At 43.5% G+C, this 15,716-nt stretch overlaps 1 protein-coding gene across 3 annotated transcripts in view; it reads right to left on the bottom strand.

Annotated features, from left to right (window-relative positions):
- plekhg2 (pleckstrin homology domain containing, family G (with RhoGef domain) member 2) overlaps positions 1 to 15,716 on the bottom strand; it is a 111,612-nt gene that overhangs the window by 24,584 nt on the left and 71,312 nt on the right. For all 3 annotated transcript variants that reach the window (XM_046073374.1, XM_046073376.1, XM_046073377.1), the window contains exons 6-7: positions 11,185 to 11,335; positions 8,241 to 8,372 (exon numbers count right to left, since the gene is read on the bottom strand). In XM_046073374.1, coding sequence (XP_045929330.1) covers positions 8,241 to 8,372; positions 11,185 to 11,335 — 283 coding nt within the window. The remainder of the gene's footprint in view (positions 1 to 8,240; positions 8,373 to 11,184; positions 11,336 to 15,716) is intronic.

Genomic DNA, 15,716 nt, shown 5'->3' with positions numbered 1-15,716 from the left:
TCTACTACCTGAACCTTCATGGCGATATCCAGAAAGGTTCTACTACCTGAACCTTCATGGCGATATCCAGAAAGGTTCTACTACCTGAACCTTCATGGCGATATCCAGAAAGGTTCTACTACCTGAACCTTCATGGTGATATCCAGAAAGGTTCTACTACCTGAACCTTCATGGTGATATACAGAAAGGTTCTACGGAGAACACTGCGGGGCTGAAAACAACCTCTTAAAGCTTTCAAACGGTTGCTTTATGAAATGTACACTCGTTTGGTGCCCGGTAGAGCCGAAAGGTGGTGTGTAGAACTCACAGGAAGACGCTCCGGACCAGCAACAAGAACAGATGTTGTCAGATGTTTAGTTACAGTTTCGGTTAGAGACGCGAGCTTGTGACCGGGAGATCGCCGGTTCAAGCCCTGTTCTGGCAAGCAAGGCCCATAACCCCCGTAGCTCCAGTGTTGCTGCCAGCAGACCAGGCTGCAGGTGCGAATGTGATCAGGGCCTTCCTGCGAAAGAGAGGCTCCTCTCTTTTTTTCTGTGAGCTTTATATGAGCGTTTCATTTGATGAATGCCGACTGTTCGTGAGAAGGTGTGTGATTATGGAATCTGACGCCCCAAATAGTCTGCCTGTTCCACTCTGTTTGTGCACAAGTTACAGATTGTCAGCTGTGGAATTAGGGAACACGATAAAAATAGAAAATATAACTGCAGCTGCAGAATGTTCAATAAAAGAAGGAAGGGTTTTATATGAAGTTATATAACTAGGTTCAGGAACAAAGACTCTCTCTCTCACTTTCTGTCTCTTTTGTGTGAACGTAGGAACCACTGAGGGTTCAGAGCACATTAAGCGATGGTTCAGGAGGTGGAGCGAGTTGCCCTTTAATCTGAAGATCGGCCGGCTCGGTCAGCGGCTCCTCCCGGCTGCATGTCGAAGCGGGTTTGGGCGAGATACTGAACCCCGAATTGCCCCCGGCGGCTGTTCCATCGGTGTATGACTGTGTGTGAATGCGATGTCGTGTAAAAGCGCTTTGAGTGGTCGCAAAGCCTAGAAAGTGTCGGGAGTCTGGTTTGTGTTCATGTTTTCCTGTGTAAATCTGTTTTTGGTTCTGTGTTTCTCTGTGTGGCCTTGTTTATTATTTTTAGGTTTTAGTTTCCTCAGTATCTGTCTTGTCTCTAGTCTTGGTTCTTCGTCCTGTGCTTTCCTTCATGTTTAGTGTTCTTCCTGGTCTGTGTATTTCTCTTTCATTATTTGATCTTGTCTTGTTTAGGGTTTTGCAGCTTTGTTTATTCTTCTGTTTATCTGCATGTTTTTACCTGTTCGAGTCCTTAGGCCTCTGCCTCCATGTTTTAGTGTAGTCCTGTCTCCTGTTTGATCCTGTTTCTGTTCCATGCCCTGATTTTGCGTGTTTCCATGTTTTGTGTTTTACTTTGGAAGATCTGTCCTTGTGTGTTCCAGTGTACTTTACTTCCTGTTTTATTTTGTAATCTTCTGTGCCTGGTGTTCTTGTCTAGCTTTGTTCCTGTTGCCTTGATTATTAGTTTGTTACCCCTGCCTGTGTTTTTAGTCATTTTGCTTTATTCTTTATTCTGCCCTGTCTAAGGGGGCTTTCACACCTGCCTCGCTTGGTCCGGACTTTCATACTTTTCAGTTTTGTCCGAACCAAAATTGCAGGTGTGAAACCTCCCACGGACCACGGTCTGGACCAAACAGATGAAATTTGGTCCGACGAAAAGAGGTCCGGTCCGGATCACACTGAACCATGGTGCGGACTTTCAGGTGTGAAAGCCCCCTAAGTTTCCTGCCTGGTTGCCTTGCTGTTTCACTGTGTCTGCTGCGTCTAATTCTCTCCTCATGTCCTCCACCTGTGGACTCCCTCCCTGCTCGTTTGCCTGTGTATACGGCCCTCAGTTGTTCTGTGTTTTGCCTGCTCTCTGTTCCATGCATTTATTCCCTCATGTTTGGATTTCTCTGCCTATGCTTTGGATTACTTTTGGACATAACTCAGTTTTGGATTTTGCCTTTATTTGCACGTAAGCCTGTTTTTGTTTCTCATTAATAAATCTGACTGAACTGCATCCTTCTCCTTTGGGTCCACACCTCTTAGGCGCTATACAAATACAGAACACTCAGTCTCGACTCCCCTGGATGCCTCCTGCCCTCCTGCCTACCTGCCACTGGCTGACACACTCAGAATCAGAAATACTTTATTGACCCTCAAAGGGAAATACATTTGTCACAATTGCACACTTGTCAAGGTACATAGATAAAGAGTATAAATATAAAATGTACAATATTTACATTATTAAGAGTTATTATGGTGAACCAAAAAGGACTAGTGAATAAATAGCAGCAGAGAATATTGCACATTAATTATTAGGTAATTTTGCACAGAAATAGATAATAAGGTATATTTTAATAACTGACTAAGTGTCAGACACTTAAAGGGAGGAGTTATAAAGTTTGCTGGCCACAGGCAGGAATGACTTCCTGTGGCGCTCTGTGGTGCATTTTGGGGGAATGAGTCTTCTGTGTTTGAGCTCCATTGTTCTCTTCCGTCCATCCATCCAAACCCTGATTCCCTCACCTTTTATAATATTTTCATATCCCTTCCCTACACTCTCATCCCCAATCTCCTCGACCTCTCACACTTCTTCCTCATCCCTCCATCTGGACCCTTAATCCATCCCGCTACATCATCTCGGCTCTCCTCCATCCACGTCATACAATAAAATATTCCAAATCCACATCTCTAGTAGCGTGGTCTTTGTTAGTGAAATTAGTTTTTATCCCCTTAACGCAGACGCAAATTAGCATCACAACGCCTTCTTTCAGAGTGCGGCTGGGACAGCGTATGTATTCCCCCAATGCCAGTTTGTGCATACTTGAGACGTACCTAGGAACCGTTTGCAAGCACTGGTTTCTCTTTTATGCCTGTTGTCACTTTGCATCATACCTAAATTTATATCTATATTCTATACACAGATGAACAATATCCACTTAATTTAGCATCAACTTGAAAGCAAATGAAAACACAAATAATACATTTTCTTTTATAATTGTGAATAAATTCAGGTGTTATACTAAAAAACAAAGTGGTCCATGAGTAAAATGGCTGTTGGTGCAACAAGTGCAGGACTCTGCAGCTGCAGAATGACCATGAAGCAGCTGTTGGACACATTTTCCCACTTATATAGCACCTTTCTAATCTTCCCTAAAGCGCGTCATCCTACATGTCACATGCACACACATTCGTGCACTGATAGCAGCCAGAAGCCGCCATCTGCTCATCAGAAAGGAGCTGATCAGTCCCACACAGAACGGGTTCAACTTTACAAAACCACTGAGTTCCAGATGGGTCCTGTTCACCCCGGTGGTGAGTGTTTTTTCACAAAAGGTCAACAAAAAGAACCGTCCAGAACTGATCAGTCTCCTCCTTTCAGACTACTTCACCCTTCATAACTGCAGGTTCGTTAGGGTTATCGTCATCTCTAAAGGAAAGACTGAGACACAAACAGGAAAGAAGTTGTATAAAAAAATCAAACAATCTCTTTAAGTATCTGAACTCTCCTCCATCTGGGCCGGCGTGAACGGTTCCCCTCCGGACCCAGCTGCTGAGAGGTCACACCTGCGCTCTTCCTGCTCCGTGAACTTTTAGGGGTTAAAGATTAAACTATTCCCAAACACAACTGTTTGTTAATGAGTCAGCTCCTCTGCTGTACGACAGGCACAGGTCAAACACCTGTGGAGACGACCTCTGACCTCACACGACCGGCTGGAAGAGAGAGTGAGAAAGACGTAGAAACACTAAACTACCACAGTTTGAGACTACAGACCAAACTGTTTGCGATGACTGGACAACTTCTCGTTGATGACGTTGTTTTGTACTTCTGTTGTGTGATTATAGGTCCAAACTGCAGTAAAGGTGAAAGAGACCTCATTTAAATTTCTAATAAACAAGACACAGTGAAAGCTTGTCAAGGCCAGCAGGAGCGCTTAAATTTTGATTGTTACCAACCCGTTCTCACTTCCAAGTCGTCACATATGGACACATGGTCAAGACCCATCAGCGTCAGTCTATAACGCACTGGGGATCCCTGTAGCATCATAGTTCAGCGCAGTGGGGGAAGCCCTGTAGCTTCAGTTTGTGACGGTAAAGGCAGGTTTATGATATTTAACAGGAAAGACTGAATAAGGAGGTGGATGGAGGGACAAAACCCGGACTTTGAACCCGTGTTAAACAAAACAACATTAAATATTTTTATTTAAGTTACGCGAGTGACGTTAGTTAACTTACGTGTTAACTGACCTACGTAGTTCTTTTAACCCAAACCAGGATATTTTCCTAACCTTAACCAAGTAGTTTAGTTTCCTAAACCTACCCAGTACTTTTTGTGCCAAAATCTTGCAATGTTTCACAACTTTAATAACGTGCCGTTTCAAAAGGCGTTGTTTCGAAACGCTAGCGTTTTATTTTGTCGGACCTGTCAGACTTTTAGCATGGCGCTGCCACAGTTTATTCCCGCGCTCCCTGGAGAACTATTGTCTAATTTTCGGAAAAAGCGATCTCAGAAAGAAAGTTTTGCAGTTGCATTCTGCATTTGAAGGTTGCATCAAAGTCCTTATAGGCAAGTCATGCCATTTAGCAGCCATCTTGGCAACGCCTCTATATATCTTATAGCTATTTCGGACTAACAACACCAGGCTCCTATCTGGACGAATGGGGAGAGAGCCAGAACTGCACTTTCACAGGTCGCCAGGACATGAAACTACATGAATAGAATCAGCAGAAAAAAAAAATCGCTGAGAGAGTTTGACGACTTTGCCCCACAATAAGGTTTAAAAAGCGTTTTTCCCGACCGGTTATACTTGCATAACTTGCACACACTACAATGCATGCGTCACCACTTCCACGCATGTGAAGTCAAAGTAAAACAGACCCTTACGTCAGCGGAACCACACGATTGGCTGAATTGGCACTTTGGCTGTTAAAAGTAGATGATTGGCTTTCTAGGAGGAGGGGCGGGATAGCAGCCATCTTTGGCGTTGTGGGCTTTCCCCATAGAGTTATAGTGAGGATGTGACTGAGTAGCGTGTCTCCTCTATAAAACGTCTCTGGTTGTATTCAGGCTGTCAAACTGACGCGAAAAAAAAATAAAGACAGAAGCGAGTGGGTCAAAGTGAACCACCGCACCACCTGACTATTGAGACAAGGACAATGATATTAATGATATTTTATCCTATTTTATTTCATTCTATTTTATATATATTTCAAACGTGAATTTTAGTCTCCTAAGTGTTGTCTTGCTTTTATCATGTGTTTGTTTTGTTTTGTCTTTACACTTGTTAAAGCACTTTGTAGCTGGTTTTTGGAAAGTGCTCTACAAATAAAGATTATTATTATATTATTAAGGATTGACACTGTTCCTGTACAGCTGGGTAGGTCGCTATTCACTGTTACAACCATTAAAAAGCAGAACAGCAGGGCTTTACTACGTTACATTCAGTAGGAAGTTAGCTAGCGTTAGCTAACTAACATTACATTAGGAACAATCCACAGGTTTTGGAAAGAGAATAAATCGTCCTTCTCCTTTCAGCCTCTCTGGGTAGCTGCTGTAACTATTACAAGATGCCGCAGGAACAGCGTTTGACCAGATCTTAGAAAAATACAGCCAGAAAAAAACTAGAAAACGACTCTTTCTGCATTAGAGTCAATGGAGCGCAGCCGTGAAAGTGTCGGACTTCAGTTGGAGCGAGTTCTATACTGCGCTGTGATTGGCCAGCTGTGTATTCAGGGCGTGGCTTAGTGAAGGGTCAATTGCTTCTCTCACTGAAACTATAAATTACCATGGTTACAACCATGGCTTATTTATTTTCTAGATTAACAATGTTCACCCACTCTGCAGTTGACCGAGGTCCTTCAAGAGTACCTTGGGAATAGCCTTCATACAAATGCAGGTGTAACACAAGTTAATATAGCGCAGGCCTATGGCCATGTGATTCAGTGGTTTGAATCAGATCATAAAGATTTCATGAAGTGCTACTCCAAATAAAAAAATCAGTCAAATATCAATAAAGGGCTTCAGGACTAGTGTGATTCCTACTGGAATATATTTCACTTCGCGATCTCAGGACTGAATTGAAGTGAATTGACCCAAAGGGTACAGAAACATGGGTAAAAAAGAGAAAAACTGACTGAGAAGAGGTGAAACAACAAAGACCAAAGCAGAGAAATGACAGGAGAGGTGCTAAAACTCAGCTGGAGAAGAAGCCGGCACACCAGCACAAGGCTGCTGAACGTCCACGTGTGATGGAACAAGTTAATAACATGTTCCCTTGTGTGTAATGATGTGAACACGTGTTGGGGGAAGTTGTGGAACGCAGCAGTTGTAGAGTTTGACACCTAAAGGCCGAGCACCTGACCTCCAGCCGCCCGTCTGTCTCTTCCTGGCTGGAGGCTCGGAGAGGAGCTGCAGGTCTGTTAGCTTGGCTTTTAGTTTAAACACTGGGTACGGGTAAGGACTTACTATTAAAAGATTTCATAAATTAAAAAACGTTGGAAACCACTCAACCTTTGTGGCACTTAGGGTTAGATGTAGATTAATCTGTCAGGGTCGGGAAGTCAGAAATAATTGAAAGATGAACAAACGCACTGGGGTTTTTTGTGACTAAACTTTGGATATGTTGACAGTAATAAAATTATAGAATAACACCAGACTTAAAATTTAACCAAACAAAAACACAATCTCATCATCTACATGTGAAACAAATGAATGACTTTGTTTTAAATAAGATCTCCATTTAATTACTTATGTCATGGTTCTTTTCATGGACCAAAGAGGGCAAAATTAAAACCATAAGGTTCAAAGAAATATCTCCAAAGGCTTCATAAATAACTCTCTGTGAAGTGGAAGTTTATAAAAAGTTTGGAATGCGTTCCTCAAGGAACCTTCTGAGGTCCTCTACAGTTTTAACATGAGAGCTTGCTAAACATTGTTGGAAGTTTTTTCTTTGGTAAAACTCTGGTTAACTGGATCTATAATGTTTGAAAGATGACATAAGCTAACCAAATATAATTTCAGACAGATTTCGTATTTGTTACCATGGCTCGTTCAGAGTAAAAAACTGACCTCTTTGTGGATTTGGGATTCTGGGCTTCAAGTCTTATGTCAGTTTAGGACCGTAGTTCTCACAACCAAGCGGGAAGCTTCCAGTCAGCAAACTGATGCGGACGCGGAAGTCCCGTAAACCTGCATTCTATCGAACGGCCAGCAGGGGGCGACTCGAAGAAGCCGGGCTCAAATAGATATAAAATGTTTCTACTTGTCAGCTGATTTATTCCCTCAGTAAACACTTTCCTGATGAGTTTCTGGTCTCAGTCGCTAGTTTCAAGTCTTCTTCAACACAGCATGATGTTCATTTAGTAAATTATGGTCCCATTTAGAGGAACAGAGACCAGGAAGCAGGGGAGGCTTTAGGGCGGGATTATCTATGATTGACACGTCGTTACCACGGCGACCTGTAAATCACACTAGAGTGACTCGTACCCTCGGCACTGTGTAAATTTAACCAGCGCCGTTGAAAAAGCTTATCAGGAGTCGGCTGTTCACTTTCTCTGGTGAGAAAATTTAGTTTTAAGCCTGCTGTTCTATAGACAAACTTATCAGCCCTGTTAAGATGACGGATGCACTTCGCTAAGCAAGCTAGCTAGCTCCGCACACGGTCGTTAGCTCCACTGTCTCGTCCAAATATGGTCACGTCCGGTGCCGCTGGTTGCAAAAAATGAACCCTATCAACCCCTACCCTCAAAACTGTGGCGCAGACGTAACGTGCCGGAGTCAGAGGATTCCTGGAGTTAGGATCGGAATTTAGCTACTACAGAACCGCCCTGACTTAAAAAGTTCTTAAATAAGAACTATATTAAAATCCTAATATTATTCTGTGTACCACTTTTTGTTCCCAGTGTCAAGGTCCTCAAAACTCTATATACTGATCTGACGGCATCCTCATGCCATGAGTTCTTCTCTAATAGGAAGACAGGATTTTTCTTATCTTTGAAATTTAAGATAGGATAAGGATTTTTTTCTGTAATGAAACCCCTGGTGATTATTCATACATTATTTTATAATGAAAAAGTGACATTGCAGCTCAGAATAAGTGATGTATGAGGATGTTAATGTTAGAAATATAAATGCTTAAAGATCATTTCAGGTGTCTCACAGCGTGTAATTCCTGGGTGTGCTAACCTGTAGTCGCACTGCGTGTTCCTGTTTCCTCTTCATGTCATTAATGTACCAGGCCACCGCGGTCATGGTGATGATGGCGTCCTCAACGACCTCATATCCGGGGTCGCTCTTGTCAAAGTGCTTCGAAAGTTCCTGAGAAGAGAAAAGATGAAACATGTACAGTCTGTGTGTGTGTGCTGCTGTAACCTTCACGTTAATGTGACAACATTCAGCTCACACGTGTGCTGCCTTTTACAAACGTTTCACCAGATCGGACTTTGGAGCCTTTTTCAGACGTGATTGTTGATTTATGTGATGAGTTTATCTCTAACAGTTGTGAATGTGTACAATATTCTAGAAAGGTTTTGCAAATAGTGAATAAAACTACTGTATGATTCTAACGAGCTCACTGGCTGACACAGCAGTTCATCGCAGAACCAACTGAAGCAGAACCAGCGGGGGATTATGGGAAAATCCCAGTACAGCTCCAAACACATGTTTGACCAGTGTTTAAACTGGCCACTGTGGACAGAGTAACAACAACACAAAATAATACAGACCCAACAGCAGAGAACAAAGAGCAGGCTTTAAGACGGTTTCTCTCTGTTTCATCATCCCTCTCTCCTCTCAGAGGTGGGCTTGGACTGGGACCAGTAAAGAAGCTTTTATTGGGGAGAGCTGCATGTGTGTGTTTTATCTTTAATGGATGAGACTGTCTGCTGAATATCCTCAGATGTTTGTGTTAAGACATTTGTGAAGATTGTGACAAAATTAGGGATGTCCCAATCTAGTTTTGGGGGGTGTGTAAGGACACATAAAAAAGTAAAACCTGCATCACAGATTTCTGAATATTCTGTGTAGTATTTTGTTCATATTTGTGGACCTGACCTTGGATCAGCTGTGGCAGGAGCCCTCTTCATCAGATTTATGTAACACACTGCTACAGCGAACTCCCTCTCCTCTGTCCCCACATGACTGAACCTTCACCTTGGCCCTTGAACTTCATCTAGTTCGAGACTCTGTGAAGGGAACAGTTCCTTCCTATCTCCAAGCAATGGGCAAACCCTACCCTCCTCCCCTGCCTCTGGATGACTGGCCATCCCGTCACTCAGAGGACCCGGTTCCTCTCTGTTCCGGTCCCATTGTGGTGGAATGAACTCCCCCCCCCTGAAGCCAAGACAGCAGAGTCATTGCACGACTCAACAACCCACGCTAGAAATTTCCTGTCTTCTCATTTCCCTAAAATGCCCTAAGCACTTGCACCGTAGCTCTCTGAACATATTTTGGAAAGGTTGCATTTCTCATTCTTGATGGCATCTATCTTTTGTTTTGGATGCACTTATTGTGCCTTGCTTTGGGCAAAAGTGTCCACCGAATGTAATATAAAGTTACAGTTTACCAGCAAAACCAGCCATAACATTATGACCACCTACTGGTCACAACGCAAGTCTCCCTTTTGCCGCCTAAACAGCCCTGACTCGTCGATGCACGGACTCCACTGTGTCTGTGCAACGGTCCTCCGAGTACATCCTGCGCGATCCTGACTGGAACCGGCGCCCTCGGGTAAGGGAGGCATACAAACCCATGGGCACAAGTGTGGGTCGCCAGTGTGTCTCTTAAGGTGTCGGATAGTGAGGTTTACTCACTGCACAGCCATCCGGCTTCCGTTACATCTGCTCTGTGTGTTCTGACGCCTTTCTATCAGAACCAGCACTTTGACCTCCAGTAGCTCGTCTGGTAGATCGGACCACACGGGTCAACCTTCGTTCCCCACGTGCATCAGGGAGCCTTGGCCGTCCGTGACCCTGTCGCCGGTTCACCTCTTTTTCCTTCCTCGGACCGCTTCTGATAGGCACTGACCTCTGCAGACCGGTTTGGAGATGCAGACCCAGTCGTCTAGCCCTCACCGCTCGCCCATTTTCCCTTCATAATATATCTAATACAGTATGTAATTATCACTTCAGTTATTGCTGATCGGTGTACTGTGTGTCGTGCCTGCGTTCCACATGGATTTTCGTTCTCTTCAGTGGCCCTCATCTGAAGCGATGATGTCACGGTCTCGCCCTTATTGTATTGGCTGTGGTCGCTGATGACAGTAAAGCCCTGCAGATGTGAGCTGACAGCGAGGGACTCACACGGCAGCCGTTCATCTTTAAAATCAAAGCGGCGACTCGCTGAGACGTCTGCGTCCTCGGCTGTCCTCTGTCTACACCGGATGTTTCTCACTGAGTGCAGGAAAAAGCTTTATTGCTGTGTAATTTAAACACGTGTGTTTACTGACAGCAAACAGACGTGTTGCCTGGAAACCATGAACATCCTTTAAGATTCCTCTGGGAAAATGTTCAGCCTCAGTGGATCCTGTCAGATCTAAAGATATCAAGTATGGGATTCATTCGTAATGATCAGAGGTTAAAAAGCTTCCATCTCTCCATGTGACGGCCCCTAAAACACCACGTTGGTCCGCTTGGTGGACTGCATGAAGTATTAATACTGCAAGTATTTGTTGTGTATTGGTAGAATATATGTGTAATATAGGTATCTATGTTGTACTGTAGTAGCAGGTGGTATTTGAAGTACTAAGTGTAGTCTTTGGAGTATTACCTGTAGTAGCAGGTGGTATTTGAAGTACTAAGTGTAGTCTTTGGAGTATTAGCTGTAGTAGCAGGTGGTATTTGAAGTACTAAGTGTAGTCTTTGGAGTATTAGCTGTAGTAGCAGGTGGTATTTGAAGTACTAAGTGTAGTCTTTGGAGTATTACCTGTAGTAGCAGGTGGTATTTGAAGTACTAAGTGTAGTCTTTGGAGTATTACCTGTAGTAGCAGGAGGTATTTGAAGTACTAAGTGTAGTCTTTGGAGTATTAGCTGTAGTAGCAGGTGGTATTTGAAGTACTAAGTGTAGTCTTTGGAGTATTAGCTGTAGTAGCAGGTGGTATTTGAAGTACTAAGTGTAGTCTTTGGAGTATTACCTGTAGTAGCAGGTGGTATTTGAGGATCCTCTGCACTGGTTTGAGCAGGTACGTCTCCAGAGGTAAAGAATGGTTCAGAGTCGTCTGTCTCTCCTGGAAGAAACGAACCAGACTTTTGTTTTTCATGCAGTCCCTCAGCACGGCCACCGAACTGTGGAGAGAGAGAGAGAGAGAACAAAACAAATGATGACTATTGGCTGTTTTAAAATCTGGATTGTATTTATGAGCCTCCAAAAGAAAGATGATGATTTTCATATCTTGTCTGTGCAAGTGATTCATTTAGTGAAATAAGTTCAGGGGCTCCGTTACCAAATCCAGCACCTACTGCTGGATCAGAAAAGTCTGTCTAAACCTGACGACAAGCAGCAGTGAATCTGTGTGCAAATCATTTTCTGAGGGGCGGAAGAAATGTCTCACAAGACTCATCATTTCCTGCAGCAGTCATCCCTGTAGACTATAACTGTATCGGTGCATTACATGCCACCTGTCTCACCTCTCACCTGTCATTCTAATTCATCACGAGCAGCAAGATTGTGACAAATTATTGTTTGTGGAAGCCTAAATCTGTTGTAAATGTTGTTAAGTACAGTTCTATAGTATTTTGGTTTCTTCTAGCTCAAACAATATGGCAAGAATTTCATTCAAGATTCGATGGGAATTCAATTAACAGAACCAAAACCAGAATCTAACAACCCCCAAGAAAGGGGAGGTTGACTCCTCTGATGAACATTTATCACAACGCGAAGGCAGCAGGAGTGAAAAAGAAGGAGAGATGGGGAACAAATAGAGAAACAGGGATGGAGGAGGTCCAGAGGACGATGGAGCAGCAGGAGGTGAAACTCCTCAACTCTGAAATCCTCTGATGAACTTTCATCCAGACACAAAGGAAGGAGGGATGGAGGAGGAGGTGTAGAAATGATGGAGGAGGAGGAGGAAGAAAAAGACAGATGGAGGAGATTATAAAAGGACCATAGAGGAGGAAAAGGAGTCCACAGATGTTTGGAGCTCTGACAAACATGCAAGTTTAAGGAAGACAGAGAGGAACTGAAGAGACTGAAGAAAGAGTCAAAGTGTTGAAGGGAGGTCTGTAACACGACGAAGGATAGAGGCAAGAAGTCTGGATCCTTCTCATGAACATTCATCACAGTATGAAAAAAGGCAGGGAGAAACCAAAGAAGACAAAGAGAACGAAAGAGCAACAGAGAAGAAGACGAACATTCATTAAAGAGTTGAACAAAGCCAGGAAGAAACTGAAGACGACAAGGAATTTGAGGATGTCTTAATGATGGAGGAGAACGAGACGGAGGAATAGTGGAGATTATAAAAGGCGATCCTCGCGATGATGGAGGACAGGAGGAGATTCCTCTGCTGTGTCAAGTTCTCTGACAAAGTTTGAAGGAAAGGCACTGAGGAAGAAGACCAATAGTTTTCCAGATGACAGAGAAGGAGGAGACATGAGAGGACAAGAGGACGTGGTGAGAGGAGGAGATGATGGAGGACGGAGGAGACTCCTCAGCCTACTGACAAACATTCATCACAGCATGAAGCCAAAGAATCTTGGACGCCAGCGGTGAATTAGGAAGAAGGGAAGACACAGCTGGAAAAAAAGGGGGAGGTCTGAACAAGGAGGGGTGAAGAAAGCAGGGGAGAGGGTGGGGTAAAGGAGGGAGGAAGGAGGTCAAGGTAACGATGGGGGTAGAGAGGAGAGAGGACGTTTCCTCCAGATAGACGTTAATCACAGGAGGGAGTCCAGGAATTCAGAGCAGCAGTAATATCTTCTACAGACTCGTCACTGATGTGTTCAGCAGCCAGGCTGAAGCTTTCGAACAGAATCAAAACCCAAAACACATTTTATCCGCACACTTCGGCTGTTCTTAGAGCCTAACAATCACGTTGATATACACCTCATTTACACCAGCAAACACGTTTTTATCCACATCATGAGGAAACAGTTTCAATGGTGATGTTGAATCTACAAAATACAATCATCCAGCATGGATGGGATTACTAGGATTACTAAATTATTTAAGGTTTCGGGAAGGATGGTGGCTTTTGTTAAAAAATTAAAAAAGTAAACACTACGTTGTGTTTTGTGCTTCAAGTCAGCTGTGAACTTATTAATATCCACTCAAGACGACCATATTTCACTAACCTTGCCCACACCATACATGCCACGTCAACCTCACTCCCGATTAATCAGATATTGACGCCTGGTTAAGGCCTTTTGGGTACCCCTTTAGCATCATTTTTAGACATTTAGGGCTCTGCCGTCAAGTTAGCAACGCTTAGCAACAATGAACATGCAACATCCGATTAGAGTTTCAAAATAAAATGCTAGCGTTTCGAAACATCGCTGTTTTGAAACGGCATGTTATTAACGTTGTGAAAGTTTGGGTAGGTTTAGAAACAAAAACTACTTGGTTAAGGTTAGGAAAAGATCATAGTTTGGGTTAAAATAACTACGTAGGTCAATTAACGCGCAAGTTACTTGCGTAACTTACACAATTTATTTAACTTACGCAATTTACATAACTCGCGCAACTTTAAAATAAATATTTAATGTTGAGTTTTTGTTTCAAACGGGACTCGAAACCTGGTCTCCTGGCTCAAAGTCGGGGTTCTGGCCCTCCATCCACTCCAACCACCTGCTTACTCAGTATTTCCTGTTAAATATCATATACCTGCCTTTACCGTCACAAACTGACGCTACCGTGCTTCCCCCACTGTGTTGAACTATGGCGCTATAGGGATCCCCAGTGCGTTACAAACTGACGCCGATGGGTCTTGACCATGTGTCCATATGTGACGAGTCGGGCAGTGAGAACGGGCTGCTCACGTGGACATTCTGTCTAAAGCATCCATTTAAAAATGTTGATTACCACTTTGGCTCATGTTATACACTGATCAGCCATAACATTGTGACCACCTGCCTAATATTTTGTAGATCTCCCGTTTGCTGCCAATACAACCCTGAGCCGCCGAGGCCTGGACACTGTGTGTTCTGACGCCTTTCTATCAGAAACAGCATCAACTTCTTCAGCAGGTTGACCTACAGTAGCCCGTCTGGTGGATCCGACCACACGGGCCGGCCTTGGCTCCTCACGCCTATTAATGAGCCTTGGCCGTCCGTGACACTGTCAAGACGACTGGTCAAGAGCTGTTGACGGTGGAGGCCCTTAGCAACGCACTGGGGGAAGCCCTGTAGTGTCATTTTTCTTTCTGGTAGTTGTCGTCCTCTAGCTGAGAGATTCTGCTTTCGGCTTCATCTAGCCACATCAGTTCTTAACCCAGTATTGGCCTCCTTAACTTCAGATATATCTGCTGTCAAAAGCTACCCTACTCTTCCCATCTCCTCCATGGCTTTCTCCAAAGACTGTTGCATCGCCGACATTACAGGGTTGCTAGCTTGTTAGCTCTGCCAGTAGTAGTAGTTTGTTTGGCTGCTCTTGTTGTCATAACGGATAACCAGATCACAACACTCCAAGACTGTAAGACATTCACTTTAGCAGGACTCCTACCGCGACTGCCTACATTTAACTATCGAACTTCGGGTAACCTGGTGGGTCTATGGGAGATCACTAACTATGCGACCATCTTGCTCAGCAATCCCACGTGACACCTAGAGTCATTTTTTAACACTAAAGGTATCTGTAGGATATTTAACAGAAAAGTCAACAAAAAGTCAACATTCAATGTTTTAATTTAAATTAGAGATTACGTAAATTACATAGGTTACCCCCTGCAGACCGTTCTGGAGATGCTCTGACTCAGTCGTCCAGCCATCACAGCTTGGTCCTTGTCAAAGTTGCTCAAATCCTCACGCTGCCCATTTTTCCTGCTTCTAACACGTCAACTATGAGGACACAGTGTTCACCTGCTGCCTGATAGATCCCACCCACTGACATGTTAATGAGATAATGAGAGTTATTCACTTCACCTGTCAGTGGTCATAACGTTATGGCTGATCAGTGTAGCCTGAAAACGAAGTGGTGGATTTATGTGAATCTTTCTTTCTATGTTCATGTTTCTCAGAGGTTGAAGCCTCACCATGAACTTTATTATCCATCTTAACCATAATATCACCTCTCCAAACAACATTTATACCATCTAAACCAGTGAAAGTGTCTCACCTCGTTCCTGCTCACCAGAGGATGAGCCAGTTACATGCTAATGACACTGTGACTTTTACTCTAAATATTTAGCTCCACTGAAAGGCTCCATGTGATACATCACCAGTAGGTTTTTTGTCCTGTCCACTGCAGAGTGATCTAGACAAAACCAGACTGAAGGACACTGACTTCAGCTTCAGATAAATGAAAAAGAATTTAAAGCATATGGCAGATATGAAAAATCTACACCAGAGACATTCCTAGAAATTGCGTTTGGAAACATTCCCATCAAATAACCCTCAGAAAACTTCCTGCACATGTAACTCACCTCAGTGGTGTCTTTTCCAGCAGTATGTGAAAGACACGCGGAGGTTGCTCATTCATTATGTATTTATTTACCTCAAGTTGTATTCATTCTCTGAA

This window comes from Micropterus dolomieu, linkage group LG17 (genome assembly GCF_021292245.1).
Source record: "Micropterus dolomieu isolate WLL.071019.BEF.003 ecotype Adirondacks linkage group LG17, ASM2129224v1, whole genome shotgun sequence".
In the NCBI taxonomy this organism is placed as follows: Eukaryota; Metazoa; Chordata; class Actinopteri; order Centrarchiformes; family Centrarchidae; genus Micropterus; species Micropterus dolomieu.
The sequence above is the reverse complement of the archived record's forward strand: the minus strand, read 5'-3'. Positions and strand labels throughout refer to the sequence as shown.